This window comes from Coturnix japonica, chromosome 5 (assembly GCF_054131305.1).
Source record: "Coturnix japonica strain WE chromosome 5, WE-NBRP24, whole genome shotgun sequence".
Classification (NCBI taxonomy): Eukaryota; Metazoa; Chordata; class Aves; order Galliformes; family Phasianidae; genus Coturnix; species Coturnix japonica.
In genome coordinates, this window is record NC_140667.1 from 26607595 (window position 1) to 26625424 (window position 17830).

A 17830-nucleotide genomic window follows, 5' to 3' on the forward strand; every position below is an offset into this window, starting at 1 on the left:
AAGAGGACAAGTAATTGGTAAGTTCTCAACACAGAAATGTTTACAACTAGTGAAAAGATGCAGAGAGTTGGAAGTAAAAGAACTAACTACTTAAAAATTTGTTTTAAAAGCATCATTTGGTTGTTAATTAAGACAGGTGAGTAAACAAAAATTATTTTTAGCTCAAAGTTTTCCCCTCTCCAAACCAAACAAAGGTGCTCTGGAGTGGCAGTTCTTTGTTATTGAGATCTCTGAATTAAAATAACTCTGAATAACTTGAAGCCAACAAATACTAGAGGTATTAAATACCCAGTACTACTTAATCCTCCTCTGAGCAAAGGCAAGTGGGGAAGGGGAAGGGAAGACAATTCACATGTCACTCAAGCAGCCAGGCTTTTATCATGCAGGCCTACATTTTATAGAAAATGCAAGTCTTATTTTGTTGGCAAGTGTATAAAGATTATGTGCAAGAAGGAGTAATCATTTCACTGTGGATAAGAATAAGAGAGCGAGAGAACGTTTTTCAGTTTAGAAAATACAGGCATCTGAATGGAGTCCACAGCATCATTAATCTTCTGACCCCAAACTCTCAGAAACTAAGTCCATCAGTCAGTTATGCTTGTAATCAAGTCCACAAAGTTATTTTAGCACATATAAAAAGAAGAACTGAAAAGAGTCTGGCTTCCTAACATGCTGTACGGAAGCAACAACAGTACAGACAGTGCTTAGTAACTATTGCCAGTAGTTGAATTCATTGATAGTCTTGTATTGGAACACGAAAACGTGAATAAATCAGAAAAGTCCCTTAGAAAATACTGCAGAATCACTTAGTACACATTTAGTCATAGGATGCAGCAGGAATCTGTGTATTTCCCACCAGCTGAGAAATTCACAGACAGTAACGCAGCTTATTCCAAAATCTTACTGGGACTTTTCAGTAGACTAATGGGGGAAACTGATGCCTTCTTGAGAACAGTTTAACAAGTAACTCCCTTGTAGAACTGCTAATGTGACCAAAGTTAAGTAACTCAAGTCCTGTAAAATGAGCAGGCAAGTGAGTGGAACTGAAAAATAGCTGGCATAGTAAAAGCTGTTTCTACTGCAGTTGTACATTCAGAATTCCACCAGCATTTTACACTTTTGTACTATTATTTTCTCTAATAGCATTTTCTTCTCACAATCCCATGCTAAAGTATCTGCCATCTAAAGTTGTCAGTGATAGAAAACCGAGCATTATTTACCCATTGGTCCAATTTATTCTGACGACTGGAGAAAATGGTGAAAGTTTACAGCTGATGAGGCAATTATTGTGCTCCTTTCACAAGGAAACTACATGACCAGCCAGTCACGCAACCTCATACCCACTGAAGTGAGAAAAAACATCCGTATCTGTTTTATATTTGCAGGCAGGTGTGATGTGACTCTTCCTTTCAGCAAAATCAGGACAGAAGCACTATTGGTTGTAACAAACCTCTTTCCTGGACATAATTGTGATGGATTCTTTTGAAAACAGGAAAAATCAGAAACACTTACCATGTAGTGATTTCATTCCCAAAGTATATGATGGTCTCCGTAATGGCAGCGATTTTGGGAGAGAAGGGTATGTGCTGGTGAACAGGACATCATTTGGCATGGCTTGGTCCAAGAGTGAGGCCCGCGAGGCGAAGAAGTGGTCTCTTTGACCACTGTAAATACTCTCATCTGACAAAGTCCTTTGCAAGGCACGCCTTGTGGTAGGAGTGCTGGGAAAGGGAGACTGACAGGACAGAGTGTGTGACTATACATTCATAAAAAAAAAAAAAAAAAAAAAGAAGAAGAAGAAATAAAAAGAAATAAAAAAAATCAATACAGAAACTTTAGAAATGTATTAAGTGATTTCTTAAGACTTTTTATTTTAACGAGAAAGCAAATGTTAGCATTGTTCTGGTTTGTTTTGTGTTTCCCCAGAGCAGAAGGGGAAAATAACAGGAATCTACTTGGAGGGAGATTGTAACTAGATAAATTACATCTTTTTCAGTCTGTCTTACAATTCTGCTTTTAAGTATTTTTCCAGATTTGACTAAGGAGTAAACCTCAGCCTCCCTGATGAATTCTAGAGCTCTCATGTAGCAAAGATGAAGTTTGCAGAAACAAACCAAATGCTGCATAAAAGAACCATCCTCTTGTACCTGGGGAGGCTGCCTTCCTACATGCAGAGCACCAACAAACACTGACTAATTAAAAGTCTCATCTTCCTGAACAACCAGGACCAACACTGCCACTTCAGTCCTTTAGAATTACTTGAAAGAAAATTAAATGAGTCATCCCACGAGAGAACTTGTGTCTCATCCCCTTCAGAATCCCAGCTTCCTCCGAGCTTGGCACACAAGGAAGCAATTCTGTGGTTAGAATGGAGCTACACGCTCACTGGTCAGTGCTAGTAAGCTGCTTTCAAACAATGCATACCATTCCCACTAGTCCAGACACCAATTTTCTACTCTACCAGCCACAGACGTTCATGAATCCTGTGGCAATATAACCACCTCTAAGACAACATTTTTCATGGTTTAGTTGAAATTTGGTCCAAAGGCTTTCATGGAGAGATGGCAACCCGAGAAAAATACCCTGCCACCCTCATCTGCTCTGTAAACATGTTTGAACAAGACAGGAAAGAATTCAATTTCTGGAAAGTGTGATTAAACATTATAAAGCATTACTCATCTGCACAGAAAAACAGTTCGCTCCTCAGAAAAAGGGGGAAAAAAATGTTAAACAGACGGTACTCTATTCCTGTGATCAAAAACCCACACTACAAGGTGGGAGAAGAATATGGAGAAAGGACTATTGGTACAGTACAGCAAAAAACGATCTGCCAGGTTTTTTTGGTCAAAACATTTCAAATTTTAATATATTTTTGTGGATTAAGGATCAGAACAACTAAGATTACTTTCAAAAACCTGCCATTGTTAAAGACAACAAAGGAAAGAAGTCGCATCCCGTGCAGCTTTGTTATGTAAACCTCTCCCTTCTGCACATCCTCCTTTAGGACAGAACTCACGGCTACAGCATTACAAACCTTGCATATACAATTAATGCAACAAAAATGACAATTTCTGCTACACAGCTGTCACTGCATTATGCTGAGGATCAAGCTGCTTTTTTTTGCCTGAAATTTAAGAGCTCAATCAGCAGGTGCAAATTATGATCTGCTAAAATCTCCCAGTGTTTGCTCTGAAGTAGCAAATGAGTAGAAAGAGCTGATAAATCATACGCTTTACTTGAGGGTCCTATAGTTAACACAGTGCTAAGGAATTCAAACTCCACCAGAGAATTAGGAGCTGGAACCATCAATTAATACCAGACTGTAAGATTAAAAGTTTGCACAGGTTTAAACAACTGAAGGAGTCAGAAAATAAAAGCAATATGATTATGACAGAGGAAACAGAATGGAGACTTATCTGAGAAGACACAATGTAATAGGAGATGAGAAATACTGGGTAGATGGTAAAACAACTCAAAATCATAGCCGAGAACTAATTCTACTGGAATACAAAGCAGTCAGCAGAAAGGAGGGAGGTTTTTAGTCTTTGTGCAGTGAACACACAAGAGGCATTATCACACTTTTTCTTTCCTTTTTTTTTCCCCTCCAACTGTCAACATTTTTTCACATAGTCAGAGCAGCACTTTTATTGTAAGATGAAATATAAATCCTGCAGCAGGCAGAAGTGACAGTTACTTCTAAAACGTTTCATTTATTGGTGTGATAGTGTTGGTAATTTGCTGAAATTTATCGAAAGCATTACCTCAGTTAACATATCTGCTACTGTCATGAAGAAATTAAAATTAAGGTAAGAATGGATTCACTCAACCCAAAGCAAAAAAATAAGACTGTGGAATGTACACACTTTTTATAGTCTTCAGGTCACCTCCTTGAACAGAAGGGAATTTCTTGGAATGACAATAATCAGCTTGCTCAAAAATGATTAACAGGGGATGTTTTTGCTTGCCTGTGGCTCAATAAACATGCAGAATTAACATAAGTCTAAGAGAAAGTTATCTTACCTTGACTTCACCTATTTCAACCCAAATATAACATCTGAAATAGTGTGCCTATGGAACCTAGAACTCCAAAGTTTTACATTTTGGGCTTTTGCTAACAGAGAAAGAAGGTGCAAGCTCCCTCTTCTGCAGAGTTGCTGTGGAAACCATCTGGGGTAGGTGGCAAGTGCGCTGCGATGCACTGACTGTAGATATATGGAAACTAGAAACCAAGACATTCCCTTCAGAATGATGGATTCTTAAAATAAATATTGACGCTTTATGATTATTATACACAAATATCAAACATCTCAGGAAATGTTTGCAGAACTTTTCCATATCAATGTTTGTTTAAGTTTTGGAAGCATTCCTGGTCCTTCCTAATGAACAGGATTAGAGAAGTGGGGAACTGCAAAGAGTTTCAGTACTGTCAGCAAGTTGCAGTTTAGTGCTGCAATTAGAGAAAAGCAGCTCAAATGCACAAGACAACATTACAGAATTTCTCACATGCCAACAGTCCTGAATGTTCTTTGCAATTAAGCACACAGTTGAAATAATATTGCAGCGACTGGAAGAATGCAACTATTCCCTAAATGCTTTCCTCTTGCAAGAACAGTGTATGACAAACAGATGGCTTTCTGTCGATGATAATTCAGACGTCTTGCATTTCACTTTCTTATTATGGGTGAGAATGGGAGAGATCCTTTCTGAGAGACTCAGAGGCCAATAATGCAAAGTTCTGCAAAAACAAACACTTAGTTTCTGCTGTTTTGAAAGCACTCAGCATTTTCTACACAGATATCTCAGAGCTTCACAGCCTTTGTTCATTTCCAAACCATGACACCTTTTGCTGCATCAGTGATGTGCCCAAGCAGTGATGAATTTCCTCATCAAATTCCTCTGAAGTACAGCCTTACACATTTCTGTTTTGTGTCAAGAGAACTATGACTTTGATTGAAAAAGGATGTGTGCATTGCTCTTAAGGTATTCTCAGATGTCTCTCAGCAGTGACAACAGATACCCAGACTCTGCAACATACCTTAAAATTCTTTTGGGATTCAGGTGTTGGACTATCAAGATCTATCAGTTTCTTCAGGTCCTCTTCAACAGTGGATTTCGACGCTCGTTTTGGTGATGCTCTCAGATCTCTTGCTGATGCACGCAGCCGAGGGTGGGCCATCTCATTGCCGTCACTCTGGTGACGTCTTAAATGAAATGGAACAGACACATTCAGGTCTCAAAGCCCTGGGGCAGGAAGCATGGATGAAACAAGAATTATAGTATCCTTACAGTTTTAGAAGAAAGAGCATAGGTAGAGGGAATGAAAGAGAAAAGGAGTTTTCTTAATACAGCAGAGCCCCATCTTAACGAACAGCCTTTAAAGCAATCAATTACTGACAAATGTTGAGGTTATTGTGATGTATTTTCTTAATAAGGGAACAAATTTGAATGTGCTAAAATAATCCATATTCTGCACAAAATTAAAAAGAATATATTTCTTTTGTATTGCAATATCAGCAAGTTCCTTTAAATTTTTCTCTCTCTCTTTTGACTGTAGCTTTTACAGAGTTCCAGCATCTCCTTTTGCTAATCAGTTACTGGCATCATCCTGGAGTTCCGTGTTGACTCGGTAGAAGTTGAGAAAGGATAAACAAATTATTCTGAAAAGGGCTTTCTGAATCAATTGTTTTCAAAGTCATGCTAGACGTAAAGAAACAGTATTTTCACTAGGAAGTTGTTTCTCTATTTCTATGCCAAAAGAGTTGGCTGAATATTCTAACACTGCTTTAAGCCAGTTAGACAGGATGTTGGGAGCAACCTAAACAAGCCAACATGGAGAGCCGCAGAGCTAATACATACCATTCACAGTACTACTACATGAGTGAGAGGCTTAAGAAAGAACTCACCCTCTACCTTAAGAAGATTTTTAATATTTGCTGAAATAACATTTTGGATCCCCTTTAAGAAGTCCCAAGGAAAGATAAGCTTTAATAGAAGTAACATCCATTCTGTGCAGCAAAAATAATAATTTTTAAAAGCAAGTTACCAGGGAATGAGATTAGCTAACTATCAAATATTTAAGCCCAGCTGCAGAACTCATTACAAGACTAAGTTCTACTGTAGAATAAGTGTTTTATTAGATAGCCTTGAGCTTTTTTTACAGAGAAGTGTCACGGATTTTAATTCTTCCACACAATTAAAGCCAATAACCAAAGAAGAGAACTAAAAATCATTCTTACTTTCTTGTATCCATAAACCCCACTGAGTTTATCGTTCCTTCGGGCTTTTTCCATCCGATCAGATACTTGCTAGTAGCACCCTGACGAGGGTAGAAAGTCCTAGGACCAGATGAGGAAGAAGAGGAGGAGGAGAAAGAAGGTGCGAGCTGGGGAGAAGTAGCAGAATGAAGCTCTTCTTTAGGTGAGCTTCTGGCACTGGTGAAAACAACCGGGCTGGCAGAGTGTCGTGAGCTCATGGTACTGGGAGAGAAACATAACAAAGACAAAATTTGCCTCTAATGTGTATATATGCATTTGTAAAGAAAAATTCGGAGAACATGATGTTGCACTTATCAATAGTAAGTGAAGAAGCAAAACTGGTTCAGCCTTCTTAAGGGTCTTCTACGAACATTTTATTGAAAACTTCTCATACAGTCACATAAAGCTTTGTTACCTCTATGGAGGCAGCATATCAAGCCTCCCCTCTCCCTTCTTTACAAATAGGAAACCTAAGGTTCATTGTGATAAGCAGCTTTGAAGTAATACATGCAAATTTGAATCTGAAAAAAGAACCCAAGTCCGACTTCCTGCTGGAATTCCTGGCTATGGAACAAAACATATTGTTAAAGAAGTTAAGCAACAAGGAATGTCCTCCTTTGAGACTCCACAACGAGCCATGGAAGGTACCCATATATCTTTCAGAAGAGAGCTTCCTGGATTTTGCCTGAAAAAAAGTTACTGTTTGGGAAAAAAAATCACAAAAACAAAAGAGAGAGACTTAGTAAAATTGCTGAGCTGGCATATGCCACAGTTTGTCTAGCCAAGAGTCAGGGTGAGTAACAGCAACTGGAAGAAGGTGATGATGGTGGGGGGCTTTAAATAGGAGCTGTTCTTCAGTTATGATGATATTAAAACCTTATGCAACTTGCACAATATCAGGAGCGCTAGTGCTCAAGACAATATTTACTTTAACAACCTTAAAAGGTCAGGCATTTCGGCATTTCTAGTGACAGAGCAAAGCTTTGTGTACAGCCCTGAAATACTGAAATAGCATTAAGTACGTAGAAAACAGTTTTCCATCAGTTCTCCCCACAACTTAGTCACATTTTCATCCCTGTATCCAACACTGCAAGGAAGGAATTTGAAACAGATGGCCCTGTGGTAAAGAACAGACTCTCACTGAGAAATAAAACGTTAGGTTGGGAGGATGAACAAAGGCACTGAACAATTTCCTCATTCTTAGCTTAACAGAATATTCTTCACTGCTGTTTTTGTAACATGATAAAACAACCCATTCTCATGTCTCTGTCTGTTAATGATACACAGAAAATATCTGAAGTTAAATTTATGTTTCCACCTGGAAAAATAATCTTACTTGCATTCAGCCTTACAGAAATAGGTTATCTAATCTATACCAATTGTCTGGCTCCTGCTGTAGCCAATGGAGAAGGAAATACCCTTGCAGGTGATTCTCCTCACCTTCAATCAGGTGTCTCAGCCAGGGAGAATTATGCTTTCCAGTTTTTCCTCTCTACTGACAACAGATGGCATCTCATCTGAAGTCACCTTCAACTATACCTTTCACCTTCAGATGGTTGACATGAAGTCCCAACAGCTAAGTAATGTGGATTTAGCAAGCGGTGATGGCAAGCTTCCCTCCTCAAACAGCACTGCCTGCTGCTGCCCACACTCCCACCTTTTGAACATGATGATGGCAGTGCAGACATGTTAGAGGGGAGATGCATCTCCTCATATGTAAACGAATCAGATGATAATAATGGAGATCTTATTTTCTTTCTTTCCCCCTCACCTGTACCTCTGAAAGATTTACAAAAATGGCAGATTAGGAAGAGGTAATTCTGTCCACCAATCCCATATATTTGGTTGCTGCATACCACGGTCTTTATTTATAACACAGGTATGTAAACAATTTATAGCAAGAAAGCAGGGAAAAATAGGAGCTAGAGGAAAAAGCAGTAAATTTCTCTTCATTCCTCCTTCTCTTTTCTGTTTTCAATACTGAAAAGAAAACTCCTACATATGCTGAGCAAAACAGCCCATCTGTGAGGCATCACCACTGCAAAATTAAAACAGCAAGATCTGCGGAAGATGTACAGCTTTAAAGAAAAAAAGCTGTTGTTTTTTTAAATTCTAAATGTTTATCCCCTTCTAAAGACATCCAAGAATTGGTGAAGTCTTTTGCCTCAGCATAGGGAAAAAAGTTCTGATCTACTTTGGAACTACTTTAATCTTACTGGGCCAAACTCAAGGAAGTGTTATTTGTGAGAAAAAAAAGATAAAAATTAATAGAAAGTTGGTATTGCTAACCCTTAATATTACTATGCAAAGAAGGCACAAAACGATAATCAGTATGTTCCACATGGTATGTATATCTAAAATGTATATGTCTGATAATTGTATTTTATTATATATAATACTGTATGTAAATACTGTATAAGTACTATTGGTTGAATATTTATTATAATATGTGTCATGTATTATACATGACAAGAGCAGTCTGGTGGATGAGCAAGAAAATCAGCATATAGTTTTTAATATACTTTTCTTTAACATGAGCAGAATATTCTGAGCTGTGGTTTTACAATATAACATTTTGGGAGGATATACAGCTTCAGGAACTATATGCAGAACTGTGGAAATACCTGGAGTTTTCTTCGTACATGTAAACATGGGCAAGTCAGTAGCATACTGACAGAAAGAGATACACTTGTACAACTGTGAGCATTTTTTGGAGAGCAAAAGGCTGTGGATAAATCCTAGAATAAATTGGAGCTGAAGCTCTACAGTAGTGATGATGATTTATATAGTGCTTGACAGCAGGAAGCATGAATACTGTAACAGACAGCTGGACCAGCTTGCTTAGATCTGTCCCAGGACAGAGAGGGGAGAGCCTTTTGCCACTGGTGGTCTCTCACTTCCCAACTGAAGTACTGAGACAGGAAGGATTAAATTCAGGAAAATTTCAGATCAATCTGCAAGACTTTCAGTTGAGTCTTTCATAAAAGTAAAATATTATTTCATCATTTTGGACTATATTAAAAATACTGTAGTTAAAATATATTGGATTAGAAATATCCATAATTTTAGTTTTGCTAAAAGGGACGTAAGAAACTTCACAGTTTAGGTGGAAATGAAAGTTTGATTTATTTATTTTTTCCTAGGGAATTAATGCCATCAGCACATATGGCTTCATTTAATGACATTCAGCTATAATGATTCTGTATAATTACTGTCCTACATAATGCAGTTCTCCTGAGATGCTATGAGAAATCTGCACAATCATCAGGAAGGAGTTTGAGAATGGGGGTGGAGAAGTAACAACTCAGCCAAAAGCTTTGCTGTAAAAGTTAATCACTATAATTTACATTTTGCCGCCAATTCTCAGGTACAAGTTCTTTTACGTACCACCAAATGATCATAACACTAATTGTCGCTCCTGTCTTCTATAGACACAAACACTCTAATTTGTGGCTATTTTCTTTTCTCTTGTCGCTAAGTTCTTTTCAGGGCCAAATTCCTTTTCTTCTTGCACAGAAACCCAACTCTAAAGATGTCGCAGGTGTTCTGGCATGAATGAGCCAAAAGGTAAAGGGTGAGAAGCAGCAAAGGGTAACAATTTAGCAACTGACAGAGAGACACAACAATTAAGCTGTTCATTTTTCACCAAAAGCAGCTTTCTTGGGATCATCCCTTATTCTCCTTCTTGAAGCAGGCAGTGGTGGCTACACCTAGAAGTGCCAGGTTAACAAGCCCCTGCCGGCTCTTTGCTATGTCCTTGCTGCTCATCCGCCCAGGTCAACCAGCAAACAGTTGGACTCAGGGTCTCCTCAGATCAGCACTGCTGTTCAGTGTGTAACCATAAACTGAGGACACCATGAGAAACAAAACAGAAGCTGGTCAGTTCAGACTGTGCCTTTGTTTTATTGTAAGGTATCAAACATATTTTCTCATCTTCGTGTCAGTCTGTCCTTGTCTCCACTGGAAAAAACAATATGGATGCAGTGCTTGCAGCATGGGTATCATGTCCCACGTACTCTACAAAATGCTTCAACCTCTCTTCTTTGTGAAGAGTTGCTGATCTTCAAATGAACAAGAAATGCCATTTTATTTAGCTTGAAAAAAATATGTAGAAAACAACTTCAGTGTCACTGCAGAAACACCAATCAGATTAAACTAAGTCAACCAGAGAAAATATCATGTTTTGAGAAGATAAAGGTAAGAGCTGGAAGAGTGAAGACATGCATAATGCTTCTGCTAGTTACATTCAGACAAGTACTGTGGGGCATTTGATACATTCTAATGAACATCAAAAAGAATTAGATATAAACATGTAACTCTTAGAATAAAATTTATAACACTGTAGATAACCACCACATATTTTTACCTCCAATAAAGGGGCAAGTGGTAAGGTTGCCTAAATTCTATGTAAATTGCCTTCCATAGTGTTGTCTGAAGATCTGCTCCAGGCATGTGTAGCTATTGGAAACACCTGTCTCAAAGACCTGGATGGAATAACATGAACTTTACTGCCAAAAACAGTCAACCAAAAAGAGACAGAAAACCAGAGTGGGACCACCATTAATAGATAACTAGTAAGAATCACTGTGACAAAGTACATAGAGACAGTTCATTACACTGCAGTCTCTATGACAACCTCCATATGCAGCTATTACAGGAGAAACTGTTAAACTGTCTGATAAACATCTACCCTTGCCTAAATGTTGCTTTGCTCAAAATGAATAGCAAATAACGCTTCAAGCTTCCATCCTTGAAGAATCAAAATGTAATAGTCAGTCTCTAAAAGCAACAGATTTTTATGATCATACGTTTTTCTAAAAAAAAAAAAAAAGAGCTGTTTCTACCTTTTTGTACAACATCAATAGTTATTGTAAATGTACACTAAATATTTTTTGGAAATGGGTTAGATAAACAGTGTAAAATATTGTCCGCCTCTAGCAGCTCCAATGAACTTGTAAAGTACGTAACTTCCATCTATGGTGTTTGGGCGCTTTATGCCTGTACTTGGCATAACCAACTTTACTAATGGCAAAACTAATGGAAAACAGAATGAGACAGTAATATGTCATACCCACAGCTCATTTCAGAATGACATTAAAATCTATATGCCAGCACTTGCAAGCAACTTGCACTCAATATTGATCATAACGACTACAAGCAGAATTCTAAACAAAAAGATTTATATTAAAAAAGTAGAAGACATCCGAAACACACGCTTGCAAGACTAAAAAAGAAATTCAGAATAAATTGTGCATTACTAAAAGGGACTGATCTAATTTGTATACCAACTGCAGATCTTGCAAAATATTTCTTACAAACACATCAGACACTCATCTGTCTTGTTTAATAGCAGCAGCATGGAAAATGTTGTTAAAGACATTTCTTAGTGTTAGATTAAGCAACAGAAGCAAAGACTAAAAACGGTCTTAATTTATAAGCCTTCTGCACAGTATGATCTCTCAAAACACTGGTCAATAGATTGGTCAAATAGAAGCCTCAACTTAAACAACTGCTTCTCACCTTTATCAGGCTAGAGAACGAGTATGTGAAAATGAATGAGGAGGTGTCAATCTCATAAGAAGTGAAAATTACCTTGTATGCGAGACAGCATCACTAAGACTATAAGCACTGTTCTCCCTTGTTAGAGGATTGGAGGCTGGTTGACTCTTGCTGTGAATATCCAGACTCAGTGAAGACTCGGCTTTTCGGTCAATGTGGCTCTCTTTTTCTAATGTCCTGTCTGCAATGGAGACCACTTCACTGGAGCTGTGCCACAGTGGTGTCACTTTTTCCTTCGTTAGCCCTGTGCGGGGAGATGTCGCTGCTCCCAGAGAAGCAGTGCTGCCATGGCTGGGTCCATAAGAAGTAGTATCTATGCCGCTATCAGCTGAAGTCCCCTGAAGATAGTTGTAGCTGTTCAGCTCTGATTCAGTGCGCTCTCCACTGTCATACCATTTCTCATCACTGTGAGCACTGGAGGCATTGCTGGAGAGAGTATTGCTGCTGGAATGGCTGGAGTAGTGGCTGTCAGACTACAGAAGAAACAACAATAAAGAAAAATCACAAACACGTAGGTTTATTTCATAATTACGGCAATGGAAGAAGAGTAGTAAAGGGTTAAAGTCCCCACTGTACAGTAGAAATTCCTCTACCTTCAGGTACTGAATAGATACTATCAGTAGACTAACTCCAAAAATCCATTCTAGCACAATGAGTATTGCTCTGTTTTCAGAGCACAAAAGATGCTTTCACAGAGACATGGAAACCATGTTTCAGCAATGCAGGGAAAAACAGAGTAGTTCATAATTTTGCCATAAAATACTCCAAATTGTTTTCTTTCAGATATAATTCCACTCAGGCCCAACCAATGTAACAAACAGAGCTGTGCTAACTTTGACTTGTTCTGTAACTACTATAATTAAATATATTCTAATTTAAAGAGTCTAATGTTTTAGAACATGATACATAACCGATCCACAGAAAATGCACATTATTTCAACAATACAATTGCATAACAAAAGACTAAGGCAGGGAAAAACAACCATTGCTCTTCCAACCCCTTTGCAGTAGGTAGGTCTATTTCATCCTCAGCAGGACCATCCTTTGCAAAGGACCACTGAAATGCCATTTAACTATTTGTAAACTGCTTTCAAAAAGGCAGAATTGCAAGAAAAGCAGCTTGTCCCATCTGGGCATGGCAGTTTCTGGCTGGGTTGTGTGCTCTGTCCTTGGTTACAGCCAGCTGTTAAGAAGAAAGTGAATGCCTTCAGTTCCATAGTGGGCATCTGTGGAATATCCCATTACAGAAATAATTTCTTGCTATACTCATCTCTGCTTAGTAGCTCACCTTTCAAGTATTTATATCCCTCTTGATTTCTTAATTTTATTTTCCATTCAACAAACACATTTATGTTCTGATCATCTAAATAACCAGAACTGAAAAACTTGTTTCTCCATTATGAAATTAACTTGTTTGGTGACGGAATGGTTCCAAAATAACAGGAGGGACAGAATGGACATTTAGAACCACCCTTTCTATTTTGCCTACAGGCAGAATTTTACCGAAGAGAAATGAGCAGATCAAAGATTAGATACTGTTTCTACTCTCACTAGAAAAGAGGGAAAATAGAGAATGGATTGATACCCAGAGGAGGAAATCTCAGTATCCACATTGCTATTATACTACATCAAGAACTGACAGAAAAACAGGAGGAATATGAAGTTGATCTAGTTATCTCAAATTAATGTTACTGCTCTTCATTAGTAACTGTATCACTCCCTTCATGCATCTGTCTACATAACAAAGATTTATAATAACAAAGACTAAATGAGAAGAATGTAAGCATCAGTAAATCCAGAGTCACATTTTGCACACAAGCTAATGAGGTAGCTATCACATTATTATATGGCCGAATGCATCACATGAAAAACAAGTCAATCTAAATATAAAAACTCATAAGAATAGGAAGTCAGGTGTTTTGTTTGTTCTAATATAATGAAGGAACGCTGTTCTGAATTAATAACCTAAAAGAAACACTGCAAATTTTATTTAAAGAGGAATGCTGGTAAGCAGAAGCAAATAACAAGAACTAATGAAAGATCTAAGTAAATGCAACTCATACTTTGAGTGTGATCAGTCAGCGCAACACTATATTTCAGCTGATCATAAAGACAATCAACCAAGTCATCTGGCATAACGAACAGCAGATTAAAGAGCATTTTCTTTCTTTGGTTCTAGTGACTTAAATAATTTTCAAGAGATTTCTAATTCATGAACATTACTGCAGTTAATCTGTCTCTCTGTATATAAATCAGGACGTGCACATTTAACTATTGAAACAGAAAGGTAGAATTTGCCATTTAGAAATTAAATATAAATAAGAGACTTCTCAGCCAGATTCTAGTGGACCTTTCAAAAGAACTCTTCCAACAGTGTGCAAGATTGACTACAGAAAGGAATTAATATTTACAGCAGATGAGGAAAGTGGAGAAACCTTAAAGAAAAGCAAAGCTTCTAGTCTGTTTCAAAGAAGAAGGTTTCTGAGCTTTTCAGCAGCTTTCTGAGTCTTGCAGTGCACAGTGTATTTGTCAACTTCATGTCTCCCTTGAGAAGCCCAGAAATAGCTTTGTAAACTCCCATAAATCCTCTCCTTATCACAAGATAACAGACAAGAAAGTGCTGTTCATCTGTCAACAAAACTTATTAACTAATAAATATTTTAGTACGCCCTGAGTAGTTTCTGTAAGGTTCAGGAAGTAACATCTGCTTTATCGCTTCCTCTAAAGTTTAACACAGAACAGGGCTTGAAGATTTCTTTTTCTTTCCCATCCATCTGTCTTTAGCTGACATTCTAAAACAGTTTTGAACAATACATTTGGTCTGAAGAGCTTCTGAAACAAGAGCAAAACATTAAATAATTCCTTTTTCAGGATAACTTACATGACCCTGCTTATTTGGAGACAAGTGAACCACAGGATCCTGTCTCATCAGTCTTCCACTGGGACTCTCTCTGAAGGATGGCAGTACTTTTGATACTGCTGGGAGATGACACGTTGGTTCTGCAATACAGCACACAACAATGTACTGAAAAGCCTATGCAGCAAAAGAAATAAGAAAACGTGCACTCTGATTTTACACCGTGATTTTTTGCCACTGCTGCCATTAGCCAAAGACTGTGAAAACCAAAGTGAAATTCATTCCAAATAAAAACTATACATGAGACAAAACATACATGAGAAACTAAGGGCCCATTTTTGCATGGCATAAGTCAGCAAGACTTCATGAAAAATGCAAAATCTTGGCTTTTTATAAAACAACTTTGAGCAGTGCCACACCCTCCTTGTCCAACAGCAACATCACAGAACATTAGAGCAGAACAACATTCATATTCACAGTGTACTGGCATTGTACATCATTCTGCATGTTGCCTGAGGACAGGATTAGAAGAAAAAGATTGCATTTCCTTACGTGGTATTATTCTATGCAAGGCAGGACAATAACAAAAGTCAAAAGTGACAGCTTAAATTCACACATTTTTATTTCAGCAGAACTACTACAAATTTCCTGTCAAAGTTAAGGTGAGCTAAGTAAATGCAATGTTGAAATCACAATATTCCTGTAAAAATTGATCATTTTGAATGTGGAATCTGCATAGATGCTCAAAACCTAGTTAAAAAAATGGACTGAAATCAAACTACTCAACTTATATACACAGTTTCAGAAGTGCCCTTTGCCAATTAGGCTTACTATTTTTCCCTAGGAGATAACTAGATGTTCAGATCACCCTTTAGGCCCTGTAACTGCTTTCTCAGAGTAGAGAAGAACAGTACTTCAAAATTAACTTATTTTTACCTTTTTATATAGATGATATTCTTGTCCTGTGCTTTCTTAACACTTTGCATTTCTAGAAATATCACCTTTAAATAGAGTATGTGTTTAACAACAGCCATTATTATTAGCAGTTCTTTCAAGCCTTCCACAACACGGCTATGGTTTGTTCATCTTGATCTGCAACATAACCAGCTTTTAAAATGACTGTTTTAAAAAAAGAACTTGATTTCCTCTGGCAAGTAGTAACAAGCAGTATCGCTGCACAAAGAACATAGATTTTCTGTAGCTAAGAGTGGGCAGGAAGGAGTGAGTGTGAGTTCACTGCACCTAATGCCCTATTTACCCTGACACAGATTATCCCAACTGGAAATGTGCTTATTTGGCATTGAACCAAACTTTCACCTAGATTCAGACAGATAAAGTCTGCAGTCAGATACTGTTTCCAATTGGCACTCTATGAATGCAGGACAATCCACAAGAGATAAAATACAGGGATTATACTTCAGTCCATTTCTCAGCCTTTGCCAAATGTTGGAGCCACCTCATCCACCACACAATTTTTCCTGCTCTTTCTGGCCTTATTTATTTATTTTGCTAATATGGTGACTCCTGACATTTTAGAACACATCTTGCTGTCAGCTCTTCTTGGTGCCAGCATCAACACACCAACTGTTGGTCTGCAAAAGTAATGCTGAAGAAAGAATCAGTTTTACATGTGTCGTTACCATCACAACAGTATCAAAACATATGCGATTAAAAATTGTTCTGTCAAAATGAGATCTGCAGATCGGTATAATCACAGCTTTTTAGTGAGAAGAAGTATGGGGGGAGTTGTGAGGGAGGGACTGACAGATGGTTTCAATAATAAGGAACAGCTCACTGATGTTGAGAAGGTATGCGAACAAAGTGCATCTCCAGAACCTGAAGATCACATTTCCCTTACCAAACTCCTGCTAAATTTGCTGAACTTTATTCTGTTTTCATCACAACTTGATTTAGATAAAACAAATAAAGAGCTGTGATGCAGCATAACGATCTGTACATAGAAGGATGGAAAAAAGAATGGAATTGTTAAACCCACGCTAAAAATAATGTTAGGGAAAAAAAAACAATCTAGCAATTTTGACCATGTTCATCATGTTGGATCAATGCTTTCTGAAGATAGTACAACAATTCCACTGGTGTCAGCCTCGTTGGTATCCATGCAAGCTAAGCCACTGCTGCAGGGAAAAGGTCTATGTGCAGAAACTCCAAATGAAGGCTTAACAATGCAAATCCTCAGTACCCAGCTGTTTCATATAGTTAATATATTCTCTCAGCTGACAGTTTAATTGCCAAGTGCAATGAAAATGTATACAGTGGTGGAAGGTGATTACCAAGCTATAGATTTACCTTACTATTTAGACTTTAATTGCATTTTTTTTTTTTCATTTTGTACATGGTATTTTTATAGCTTCAATGATCAAACAATCTATTTGCATTTATATAGCACCATTTGAAAGGGAGCATCACAAGCACATTAGACAAACTAAGCAAAAAATTAAACTAAGTTAAGTCACCCGGGAGAGCAGGTGAGGTCAACCAAGTCTTCAAGAGCAAGGCAAATTAATAAGTGTGCCTACCCAACCGCATCTAAAAGGACAAAGTGTTTCAAAGTAAAAGCATTAGGGTAGATTTAGTCCCACAGCCAAATGAAGAACTGAAATGCGTTCTTCTTCAGGTGATACTCATAGGTCTCAAGGACACAGACTGCAGAAGCTAGTCTATGCAGAAGATCTAATTATTCATCCTGATGAACAAGGTTAAACTTCCAAAGACACGGTGCTTAAGAGGGTTCTCCCTCTGCACGAAGAGAAGCATTACCAAAGTCACCTTGTGGTTAGCACGGCTTGCTCACTGTAAAGAATTAATTACCTACCCATCTGGTCAGCGATACTATCCTCACTTCTTTGCCAGCTGGGTGTGGATTTGCCGCTACCACCCGTATCTGATTGCGTGCTCTGCCTGTCAATGGAAGCAGGGGATCTACGGCTAATTCCAAACCTGTTGTAACACCCCAAAAACAAAGCAGATAGTGATTTTAAACATGCATAGATCTCACATACAGGAAAAAAAAAGAGCACTTATAAGAAGCCAATGTGAAACTGTAGGTCATAATGACGCATAGCATGATTCCTTTTCCATTTAATTGTTGTGGCAGTGCTCAGGACTTATTTAGTACATTTAATGCATAAGATAAACAGTA

The 17830-nt window shown here is 37.9% G+C and overlaps 1 protein-coding gene across 15 annotated transcripts in view; it reads right to left on the minus strand.

Moving 5' to 3' along the window:
- SIPA1L1 (signal induced proliferation associated 1 like 1) overlaps window positions 1-17830 on the minus strand; it is a 179598-nt gene that overhangs the window by 7131 nt on the left and 154637 nt on the right. For 10 of the 15 annotated variants that reach the window (XM_015864666.3, XM_015864673.3, XM_015864670.3 and 7 more), the window contains 6 exons: window positions 17504-17628; window positions 14695-14813; window positions 11847-12286; window positions 6237-6476; window positions 5036-5201; window positions 1513-1756 (listed from right to left, as the gene is read on the minus strand). In XM_015864666.3, coding sequence (XP_015720152.2) covers window positions 1513-1756; window positions 5036-5201; window positions 6237-6476; window positions 11847-12286; window positions 14695-14813; window positions 17504-17628 — 1334 coding nt within the window. Of the gene's footprint in view, window positions 1-1512; window positions 1757-5035; window positions 5242-6236; window positions 6477-11846; window positions 12287-14694; window positions 14814-17503; window positions 17629-17830 lie in introns of all 15 variants that reach the window. The other 5 variants (XM_015864674.3, XM_085550326.1, XM_085550329.1 and 2 more) reach the window with 3 other exon arrangements.